Genomic DNA, 12,500 nt, shown 5'->3' with positions numbered 1-12,500 from the left:
GCCCGTAGTTTCTTGATTTTTTTTTTATAGCAACTTTGCCAGTAACAGCACAAGCTGCCCACTACAGATGTAACGTTAACTCCTAAAGGGGATTAAGATCACTTGTTGATTATCTGCTTTACGGTATTTCCGTGTGGACGTATGTCTTTCAGGGTTACCGCAGTAACAGAATCATCTGGTTGTGAAACTTTACGAGGGCTATTACTCACAGTTCTAAAGACAGACAGTGGCGGTGGCAAGGGTTCGTTGCTATATCGGGTTCAGGTCAATGTTTCTCCCTCCTCTCTCTCCTGTCTGTTTGTGGTCGCTAGGCAACCACTGGCCTATGCCCTGATTGGATTGTGTCATAGTTCATTTTTAATCATCCTGTGTGCCGCCACCATGGGAAGGGTACCGCTCCAAAGCTAATTCAAGATTAATGTCTTAATCGTGTTTCATGCTCGGATTATATATTCCTGCGTGGGATGTTACCCTGTTTTTTGAGTGTGTTTGTGTGTGTGTGTTGGTGGATATTTCTTGTCATTCACTACCCAGAGGCACTGGGAGTTTGGCGGCCATTTTGAATGAGAGTGGTGCTGAGACGCCTCACCACAGCACACTAGCACACTGTTTTCCCACTCAGCCTCACCACAGCACACTAGCACACTGTTTTCCCACTCAGCCTTCACATCCTTGACTGCTGTTGGTCTGGAGTGGTCTGACCTGATGAAATTATTGGAGGGATGAGCTGGAGTGTACGTGTGCATGTATGTGTGTGTGTGTGTGTGTGTGTGTATGTGTGTGTGTGTGTGTGTGTGTGTGTGTGTGTGTAAGAGAAAGAGAGTGTCTGTCTGTCTTCCAGGAACTTCCTTAACTAAAAATGTGATATCCATCCCATGGTCATGGATTAATAAGATGACGTTGCCAAAGCACAGGGAGTTCTTGCTGGAAACATCTTTCACAGTTTATTTATGAGCTTGTTTACTTGTTTGTGTGATGCACAGATTACAGGCAGCTTACACGATCCCATCCTGTCATATCCATCTAACCAACCAGAATGTTGGATCTGTATATCCATAGCCATATGCTACGATAACCAGCTCTCATGGCAGTGGAATGAGAGCACCTGTCTTAGATGTTGAGACGGTGTGTGTGACATATCAGGATGAAGGAGGTCAGATGTGACCAAAAATACATTCCCATCATTCCCTCATGTCATCCAACCTGACAAAACATTCCCACCTGGACATTCCCTAATGCAATCCAACCTGACGAAACATTTCCACTTGGATATTCCCTCATGTCCTCGACCAACCTCCAGATCGGGGGGCTTTCCCTCCTTTTGGATGTGGAACCTTCCCATACGCCAGGTGATGCACCTTTACCAAACAGAGCTAATCCAAGACATCGGCATTTTATAGTCACATTTAGAACATATTCAGTTTCATAAGACGGTGATGTGTCACTTCCTCAAACATAACCCAGCCTCTTTTAGACAGCAGTGATGTTACATTTTCAAATGGACAGAGGCGAAGGCACTTTTATAAAACATCGTTGAGTCACTTTGCCAAACCTGACTGAGTGCCTCTTAGTCAACAGTGATGACTCATTTTCACATGGACAGGGCAGTGGTCTCTCTCCACTCGCATAAACACGCGGTCAACGTAGCGACGGGTTAAGGACGAGATTTGTGGTAGGAGTTAGTGGGCTCTCTGCTTGGCTTTGTGCCCTGCTGTAAAGATGCCACGCTCCTGCTCGGGTAAACTCGCCCAGTGGGGGGTGCCAGCCGTATCCCAGCATGCACTGGGGTCTGTCGCATGCTCCGCATGGAGCACAGCGGGTGGGATCGTGATTTAGGACGGGGAGAGAGGGAGGAAGGAATGAAGAGGGCGATTGTACCTCTTCCGTATTGTGTGGCGCTGTGAGATATCAAATGATTCATAAGAATTGCCACTATTGAAGGAACACCTAATCTAAAACCTTCAGTGGTTGTTTATATATTTCATTTTCTTGTGCAGTTTGTGAGACCTTTACTTTTTGAGTCCTTTACTGTCAAACCTGTCAAAACTTCCCTACAGTTTAGTCACTCTTTATAAGTATACTCTTTTGATCCCGTGAGGGAAACAGTCTTGCAGCGTGTTCCTGCTGTTACTCTGAAGAACTGGTTCTGATCGCGGTTCTGCTCCGTAAGGAGAATGCAGAGAGGCCCTCTGAAGCAATGCTGTGAACCTGAGACAGGGATCACACCTTGACTAAAAGCTGCTGGGACAGCATAGCTGGAGAGCCTGTTGTGATGTGCCGCTAAGCACATCAGACACGCAGAAGACTGACTGACTGTCACACAGTGGCACCAGGGATTGTTCACTTCCAGCGGCTCAGATATCCATGGTGTGTGTGTGTGTATGTGTGTGTGTGTGTATGTGTGTGTGTGTGTGTGTGTGTGTGTGTGTGTCTGTGTCTGTGTGTGTGTGTGTGTGTGTCTGTGTCTGTGTCTGTGTGTGTGTGTGTGTGTGTGTGTGTGTGTGTGTGTGTGTGTGTGTGTGTGTGTATCTGTATCTGTGTGTGTGTGTGTGTCTGTGTCTGTGTCTGTGTGTGTGTGTGTGTGTGTGTGTGTGTGTGTGTGTGTGTGTGTGTGTGTCTGTGTCTGTGTGTGTGTGGGTAGAGATGAGATGGAGAAATTGTCCTGTTGGCATGGTTAAAGACTGGCCCTCTACTGTACTGTACATAAAGTGTTGATGTACATTTGAATATGGTTCTGCCATTATGTTGGTTTGACCATATAGAAATTTAATTTAAAGTGATCTTTGACATGTTATCTACTTTCATAGATAACATTTCAAAGAGAATAAATGTACAGTATAAATACTGTACATTCATAGCCTACCTTAAATCTTTCTCTGTAAACATTACATTTTAAGAACATAGCAATTCTTTAAATACATTATAAGCCAAACAATTTGCCCCTTTAACTGTTTAATGTAATGGCACACAAATGTCTCTCTCTGGGTACCTCTGTGCTAAGCAAAGGAGGACAAATGTTCTTTTCTTTTAACCCATAATTTAATCCCCTGCCACACCCTACAGCCTTTTGCCTTTTATAGTCCTTGGACAGTGGTGGTGTGTGTGTGTGTGGGGGAGGGGGGGGTTGGGTGTTGGAGTTAGCTGTTTTGGTTTTGACAGGGTTTTTTTTCTCTCCTGAACACCCCCCACCCCTCCATCCCACAGACACAGGGGGGAACCGGTTTACATGGTGAGTTCAGATCTATAAATAGACAGCAGAGCAACTGCTGTGTGGAGAGCACTAGAGTGCCTAATGGTCCTGTGCAAATGTGAGTGGGGGAGGGGGGAGGTGAAAGGAGGGGGGGGGCAATGAGAGGGGGCACTGCAAGTCATTGCACAGGTGATGTGGGTGGGTACCTGCCATGTCCAGTGCCCCCAACACTGATACTGAGGCACATCAGGGCCAGAACAAGATTGGATCTGAGATTAGATTCAGGACGAGATCAGAACCTTATCAGCCTTATCAGGGACTGAACAAGGTCAGATCTGGGATCGTGATCAGGGCCAGATCTGGGTTCGGATCAGGGCCAGATCTGATTTGGATGAATGCCAGGTCAACGTCAGCATCAGCAGTGATCGGAAGGGAAATGTGGGCGAGGATATGATCTCTTATTTTGGTTTGGCATGGTGTTTCATCACTAGCTGTTGATGAGAAAACAGTCTGTAGGCTTATTAATCCATCTGCACGAGACAAACTTCTTCATCTATCCATACAGGAACTCACTGTTTCTGTTGTGTAAGTGGAGTGTATGAAGACAACAAGCAAGTACTGAAGTGTGTATTTAGAGAAGTACACCTTCCCATCTACCACTATCACTATTTCATGGAACTGAACTTGGAATATGGCTTGGAACATTCTAGAAGAACGTTTTTGATGTATTGCATCACTTTGGTGCATGCCCAAAACCAGCTCTTCAAAACAGTTCAAACAGCGGGCATGGTGGAACAGAGATAATGTCATCAACTGATAATAGGTCTACCTGGAATCAACAGCTGTTGCGAGTTTGTGTGTTGTTTTAGATAAAAGTAACATGGGGGTAATCTTGTGGTCTTGCTGTCACATTCTTATTTTTAGGCCAACTGCAGGGCACACTTCACAGTGTTAGCAGCACATTGTGGTTGTTAAATGCAGTCTCTCTGAACTATGAGTGTGTCTGTGCCTGCTGTATTCTCAACGGTGAAAAAGTGCAGGCACTGTGGCTATTTGTGGCTGCCTGTCTCCTCCACTAAAGGGTGCCAATTTGGGCGCCAAACAGCTGAGTCACCACCATACAAAAGACCTGATCCCTCTCATTCAGACACTGAGATTAGAATGATAATGGCTGATGACCAACAAACAGAACAAACTCACAACCATGTAGATAGAAACATAATACTTTATTAACACTGTCCTTGTATAGTTAGATTAGAACAAAACTAGAAATTCTAGAATTCTAGAAACAAACAAACAAACAAACAAACAAACAAACAAAAAATGACTGTTTGATATGTGAATATAACAGATCTAAGTATGTTACCTGAATTTGTCACAAGGTCCCGTGCCACAGTGCTTAGTCTCTGCTTTCAGCCTCCATGGCTCATGAGTCTCCCGGGCTCTCAGCCAAAGTGCAGCCCAGAGATGAGTCACTTGTCTGGGCCTTGTGGCCAGCGATGACCACCCTATCAGACAACCAGGGCTAACTATGATTACTCCAGAGAGAGCTTACAGGCAGACTCTCTCTGAATGGGTCTTAGACTGATTCAGCGGCCTGCATGCCTAGAGGGGTTTGATGCTTCACAGCAGAGATGACAAAGATGTTATTTTCAAAAGTAAATGTCAGCCAAATTAATTTAGTCCACCGTCAGAGACTTGAGAATGTGCTTAGGAAGTCAATTAAAGTCTTAGTTGGGTGGCTAACTCATTTACATACATACAGTAGAAAAGGATGTGCTAGTTGCAGAATAAATTATATTAAATATCACACTCTTAAAACGGATGTGTGAACATAACTTACGTTGTTTTTCACACATCTCTGTGTCCAGATTGGGACAACACATTTTGTGTTTCCTTTTTTATTTGTTACACAAAAAAATGTTGAAAATAACACAACTTGTTAACAAAAATGTTGAAAATAACACAACTTTTTTAAAACATCTCTGTATCCAGATAGGGACAACACATTTGTTTTAAGAGTGCATTGTGCATTTCTACATCCATTCTCAACAAACTTCCAAACAGCATTTTATTTTCATGTATCATACTCATCAGGTTGTTAACACAAATAGAAATAGAAAATAAAATCTAAATAGTATTTGGTTTCGTAGAATTAAAGCACAATAAATTCTCAATCAATGTATACTCAAACAATCAACAAACCCAAAAATGTTCAGCATATCTTCTGCATTGCACTTGGATGAATATAGAGCTGGTTGGCACAGGACTGAGAGTGTTTAATACCCATCACTCCCCATTAACACTGTAAAAATAGATTGTTTTCAATTTCACATGTGACTTATTGTGTTAGGGAACAAGCATTGTTAATGCTTAAAATAAACACTTTAGCCCGAGCTAATGGCTGTGTGTGTGTGTGTGTGTGTGTGTGTGTGCTATTCAGGGAGTCAGGCAGGTTCATTATTTTGACTTGCAGCTGAATCTCACAGTCTGAGGGGGGCTGTTGCCACTGTGGTTTAGCAGCATTCCTAGTGAGCTCTGTCATGAGGATCCTTCAGACAAAAGTAACTACCCTACATACACACACGAAAAAAAAATAAACTCACATCTAGCTAGATCACACATACTGGCAATCTACTGTATGTGAAAAAAGAGGAAAGAAAACACAAACATGTACATAAAGATTATGCAGATGGAAAAGCACATGGTCAAGCTCAAGCGCACACACACACACACACACACACATACACACACACACACACACATACACACACACACACACACAAGTTGTGTGTTTTCGAGTAGGTCCCTTACTGACCTGTCATCACTCTGCAGGACTTATACTTTGAGAGGAGAAGAGAGGTGACCTTTTAATCATATCTGAAACCCTGCACAAGAGACTGAAATGTTACATAAGCAACACTCCACCTCACAGAGCTCCTCCACAGGCCTCGTTAAGCTGTTTTAACGGCTCTGTTTAGCTTTAGCTGTCTCGCTAATATAACAAACACACCGATTTAGTACAGTCTTTAGTTATGCTTATTATAAATACTGAGGATTGTGTGTATGTGAAGATTGCACTCAAACATCCCCCACAGGGAGGCTCCTTGTATGGTTTACCTAGAACATTAGGTAGCTTGATCAGCTTTTGTCAATAAAGGGGTGTTGAGAATTGAGTTTCTTCAAAAATTGTAAAAAACTTGAAAGATTTGGACAAATTGGCTTTGGGTTGTTCTGTCACAAAGTGACATACAAGACAAACGTCACTGCACACCATGACATCACAAATCGATTTGGTCTTGTGTTCTGTACTGTAACTGAGTTGGAGCTGAGTAATGATCTGTGAGTTGTCTGTGGAGTTATTCTTTGATGACTCTTATTGGGAAAGCCAAACGTGCTCCACCCTCCCCGCGCCACTCCATACCGGCGCACTCTTACTGGCATCCACGCAAGCCCAAGTCTGGAAACCAGAGCCCCGAACAGCTGAGACAGAGAGAGAGAGAGATGGGGGAAGAGAAAGAGAGGCAGAGAGAGAGAGAGGCAGAGAGAGAGAGAGATGGGGGAAGAGAGAGAGAGGCAGAGAGAGAGAGGCAGAGAGAGAGAGAGATGGGGGAAGAGAGAGAGAGGCAGAGAGAGAGAGGCAGAGAGAGAGAGAGAGAGAGATGGGGGAAGAGAAAGAGAATGAGTGAGTGGGCAAGTGTGGGAAGTGATGAAGTGGGGTGGTAAGAGGGGGGAGGGGCTTATGGGGGGGCAGGGGGGATTGTGTTTGTGTGTGTTTGAGTGTATGTGTGTGTGTGTGAGTGGTTACATGGGGCCTGTCGTAGCAGGTGGGGGCAGCCGTGTGTTGGTGACCGGGGAGTGGGGAGTGGGGGGGGGGGAGCGGGCTGGGCACGTCGCACCCTGGGGGGAGTGTCTGAGTCTACATATAGCAGCTGCCCTCTCTCCCTGTCCTCTCACTTTTCCCAAAGCTCCAACACGAGCCTCCACTGACCACACCACACCAGTTCTGACCGCACCACACCAGTTCTGACCCCACCACAGCCAGATCACCTGCAGCCAGATCACCAGCAGCCATGAGCAAGAGCTACACCTCCACTGCTTCGGCCCAGAGCGCCTCCTCCTACCGCAGGACCTTCGGTTCCGGCTTGGGTTCCGGCTTCGGTTCCGGCATGGGTTCCTCCATGTACTCCTCTGGCTCCGGCCGTGGTTCTACCGGTTCGCACATGTCCTCCCGGGTCTACGAGGTCAGCCGCAGCTCCAACATGGCCCCCATGTACTCCGGACGTTCCTCCATGGCGTCCTCGGGCTACGGTGGCGGCGCCATGCGCTCTTACGGCGGCGAGAAGCTGGACTTCAACCTGGCCGACGCCATGAACAAGGACTTCCTGGACACGCGCACCAACGAGAAGGCCGAGCTGCAGCACCTGAACGACCGCTTCGTCAACTACATCGAGAAGGTGCGCTTCCTGGAGACACAGAACCAGACCCTGATGGTGGAGATCGAGAAGCTGCGCGGCCGCGAGCCCACGCGCATCGCCGAGATGTACGAGGACGAGATGCGCGAGCTGCGTCGCCAGGTGGACGCACTGACCAATCAGAGGGCACGCGTGGAGGTGGAGAGGGACAACCTGGCCGATGACCTGCAGAAGCTCAAACTCAGGTGAGCAGAGAGAGAGAGACAAAGGGAGAGAGAGAAAACGATATAAGAGAGGCATAAAAGAGAAAGGGTTAAAAAAGAAAAAGGGTTAAAGGTAGAAACAGAGGGAGACACTTTTTATTTTTAGAATCATTTGTGTTCAATCATTAAATAAAACCAATGAATGAAAGAAAGAAAGAAAGAAAGAGAAAGAAAGAAAGAAAGAAAGAAAGAAAGAAAGAAAGAAAGAAAGAAAGAACTATTCCTTCCTGTTGAACCTAATTGAATGAATGAATAATTACTCATTGATGTGGTGTACACTATACAGTTACTATACTATTCACACAGATAACTGAATGAACTCCTGGTACATTTAGTTCCTCTGGGCAAGAGAAACCACAGCATGCTCTATAACATAGTTATTACATCACTGACACTGATAGAAGTGTTACATAATTACCACTGTGTTGTTTTAGCCTCAAAATTAGTCAATCATCTGATTAGGCATCTGGCACGCTGTTTGTAACACTTCAGTCATCCACTTAATTAAGGAACATTTTTGATTGGGAATTCTCTTTGTGAAAATGTCAAGTACCATCAGAGGAGTTACGTAAGTAACCAGACAGCCACATGGATTTTCCAATATGTCCGCCACCTACGCCCCCTTTGCCAACGCGTTCCTGGAAGTTCATAGCGGCTGGCAGACGAGCACTATATCGTATCACTCGACCCTGCCAGAGAGTGACAGAACACAGCATCTGTTTGCACCTAGTGACACTAACAAACCCTGCGCTTGCACAGCAAAGCCTGTCCACAAAATAAATTAGTAGTGATTATCTCACCGCCATCAGGCCCACTGTGAGCAGCAGATGGAGGCGGATTTGATGTCATCCAATGACACGAAACCATGAAGGCCACTGAAGGTATAACACAATTCTGTGAATCAAAAGAGAGCTTGGGGAGTGACCTTTGGCCAATTTGGCACTGCAGCATATCCAACAATTGACTCCAGTTTACGAGGGGGGTGAAGGGGGGGGGGGGGTATCGGGGCAATTACACCTCTGGTCAACACCCAGAGTAAACAGCATACTCATATAAACTATCTATCTCACAGTGTAATGGATCCATTCGAGCGTAGCAGTGTATAAGTACCCTGGGGCGGCCATTAGGATCCATGACACCGTATCGGATCGGAAGAGAACTCTGCCTCCCCCTGCTCAGCTGCACCAGAGTGCCCAGGAGTCAGATAGCGGCGGCAGCGGCTCCCAGATTGTCCGGCTATATTTAACCAGCCTAATATACCCTCCCCCCACCCCCCCCCCCCCCATGGCCCACCACGCCGCGCCGCGCTGATCTCCTATAAATACACTCTTATCGGTCAGACACTTAGCCGGTGTCTGGGGCTATGACACGGCAAGGGATCACGGGGGCAGCACGCGGCCACACGGCACGGCACGGCACGGCGTCTCACATTAAAACGGCCGGCAATAGCGTTAGCCCGGCTCTCGAGGACACAATCAGCAGCGTGACGCCCCACAGCGGTGAAATGTGCTACAGAACGTTGTGAATTGGAACAGATTATCGAAATGTTTTTGCCTGGAGTTGATTTGATGACTTGGCCTAGTTTTTGGTGAGGATGACTCATCTTCACATTAGCTATGGGATCAAGCTGTCAACTGACTGAAGATTTAAAATGTAAAAAACAAAATCTGGTTGGTTATGTTAATATTTTCCCCACCCCACAAATAAAGCTATCTGACTTGACATGCAGAGACACATGGACTTGACTGAAATATCTTCTGAACATACCTCAAGCGCCGACAGAATCCCACGTGAAACTCGATAGGCTTCATGTGCTCCATATTTCTCTGCACTATCAAATGACCTTTAAATAAACTTTAACCACCAGATACTATAAGTGCAATTCCAGCACTCAAACCTCGATCCCCAAAACACACATGGCACAGGCCTGTACATACACGCTATCTCAAAACATTCTCTAAAATGTCCTCTCACTCTTGGTGAACTCACTGATCGCTCTCTTTTGTTCTCTGTTTGTCCTCTATTCTCCTCTCTTTCCCTCTCTTCCCCTCTCTTCCCCTCTCTTCTCCTCTCTTGTCTCGTCTGTTCTTTCATCTGCAGACTCCAGGAGGAGATTCACCAGAAGGAGGAAGCTGAGAATAACCTCTCTGCCTTCAGAGCTGTGAGTCTCTGCAACCCCCCCCCCCCCCCCCCCTTCCACACACACACACACACACACACACACACACACACACACACACACACACACACACACACACACACACACACACACACACACGCACATATACAAAACCTACAAAAACACTTTCATTCTCACACACACAGACAAACTCAACTCACCCACACACACTTAGTCATACTCTTGCATCCGCATACAAACCCTCAGACTCAAACCCACACACAGACACAGACACAAAACACACACACACATACTCACAGAGACATACTCTCTCTCTCTGTCACACACACACACACATACACACACACACACACACACACACACACACACAAAGACATACATATACGTACATATTCACATATAAACACCTCTGAAAGGTCATCTCGCTGTTTCAAAGGGACCTTTGACAATTTTATAGCAGCCCATTAAAAACGAACTGAATAATCCATCTCACAGTAAAGAAACTCAGTTGAAGGTTTGTGCCCAGATAATACCACCACTTTGAGCCAAACCTACAGTTATTCTTTGCTTGAAATATGGCCTTATATGGTCAGAAATGCTATCTAACTGTTCCAATGGCATAGCACAGACAGCTTTGATGGAAACCACTTTTGTCAAAGACAGTACTGAAATCATTAACCAAAGAGAGTTTGAAGAAGGTTTTTTTTTCCTGGGCTCAAGGTTACTTCAAAAACATCTCTATTCATGCCACACATATACATCTGTGCCATCTATTTTTTATATAGGTTTATAGATTTCTCTACACCTCCATAACTATTTACTTCTTCATCTATATAACCATGTTGCCAGTAATCTTATCAGCTATGACTTGCCGAAGCGTGACATAAAGTAAACTCTCATTCTATCACTGGTCTTTAGTAGTTCCATTCACAGGGACACACTGAAAATGCAACACTGTAATGTCCTAATGAGAGGCTGGGACACACTGATAATGCAATACTGTAATGTCCTAATGAGAAGCTGAAGCTGTGATGTCCTGTTGTAGGATGTGGATGTGTGAGTAATCTAATGTGATGTCCTGTTGTAGGATGTGGATGTGTGAGTAATCTAATGTGATGTCCTGTTGTAGGATGTGGATGTGTGAGTAATCTAATGTGATGTCCTGTTGTAGGATGTGGACGCCGCCACCCTGGCCAGGCTGGACCTGGAGAGACGCATCGAGGGACTTCAGGAGGAGATCGCCTTCCTCAAGAAGATCCACGAGGAGGTCGGTCTGACTTCCTCTTGTCTATCTCTCTTTCCTCCACCTGTCCTCTATCTCTCTCTTTCCTCTACTTATCTGTCTCATTTATCTCTCTTTCCTATCTACCTATCTCTCATTCTCTACCTGTCTTTCTCCCCCACCTGTCTGTCTGTCTGTCTGTCTGTCCATCTGCCTGACAATTATTTACTCATTTGGCTGACTTTGGCAACCTTTAAATTCCCTCTACCTGTCTATCTGTTTCCTGTCTGTCTGCCTTCTGTATCAGTCTGGCTTCCTGCATATAGTAATCCTCTCTGCCTGACCTGCCTTTTGGACCTGTCTGTCCATCTGTCCATTTAAATACCCAATGAGAGGAAATCAGACAGACAAACCTCAAAAATACTCAAAAACAAAAGCAAATTTTAGCAGAGAAATAGTTTCTCCAAATGCCTTGCTCTCTGTTTGGCCCGAAGAGAATGTATTACATGACTTCATGTCATTACTGAAAGAGGAAGCATTCCTCTTCCGAGAACACAGCAACCCCTTCCAAGTTATTTAAAAGGTTTATGTAAATTCACACCTCTCTTTGGTGCCTTTAAAAATGATGTAGGGCATGGCAAGAATTTTCACTCACATTATGGCCAGAGCTATACACTTACAGAAGATAAACTAATCACCACCATGCACATAAACCCTCTCTCTCTCTCTCTCTCTCTCTCTCTCTTTCTCTCTCTCTATCACAGACACACACACACACACACACACACACACACACACACACATATATATATACTCCTAAAAGGACAAAATTTCTACACGCCTAGACCCAGAATACTTACACCCCAAACATACGTACAAGCAAGCATGCTCATAAATCAAGTGAGCCCTCACACACACACACACACACACACACACACACGGACACTCACACACACACCACACACACACACACAACACACACACACAAACACACACACACCACACATCACAGGAGTTCCAAACTCAAGCCGTGGCTCCTGTCAGTTGGTTCTCTCCCAGTTAGGCCTGGCCCTGTGTGACCTTTGACACCAGAGAAATGTCACAATGTTGAATGTTGGACCTCAGCTGTTGCCATGGCCTGTGACACATAGCAGCTAGCATAACAGATGCTAAGCTATAATTATCTCGCCAGGGACAGACATAGACATTTACACACACACACCTGTCTCTCTGTGGGAGGTAGAGAGAGACAAGTCTCTTCCTACTGTAG

The 12,500-nt window shown here is 45.4% G+C and overlaps 1 protein-coding gene across 2 annotated transcripts in view; it reads left to right on the top strand.

Moving 5' to 3' along the window:
• Positions 1-7,130: 7,130 nt before the first annotated feature.
• Positions 7,131-12,500, top strand: part of desma (desmin a) — an 11,328-nt gene continuing 5,958 nt past the window's right edge. For both annotated transcript variants that reach the window (XM_042077395.1, XM_042077387.1), the window contains exons 1-3: positions 7,131-7,850; positions 9,969-10,029; positions 11,180-11,275. In XM_042077395.1, the coding sequence (XP_041933329.1) occupies positions 7,264-7,850; positions 9,969-10,029; positions 11,180-11,275 (744 nt within the window). In that variant the 5' untranslated portion in view covers positions 7,131-7,263. The remainder of the gene's footprint in view (positions 7,851-9,968; positions 10,030-11,179; positions 11,276-12,500) is intronic.

Source organism: Alosa sapidissima, chromosome 2, assembly GCF_018492685.1.
Source record: "Alosa sapidissima isolate fAloSap1 chromosome 2, fAloSap1.pri, whole genome shotgun sequence".
Taxonomy (NCBI): domain Eukaryota; kingdom Metazoa; phylum Chordata; class Actinopteri; order Clupeiformes; family Clupeidae; genus Alosa; species Alosa sapidissima.
Note: the sequence above shows the minus strand (reverse complement) of the source record. Positions and strands in the feature narration are given on the sequence as shown.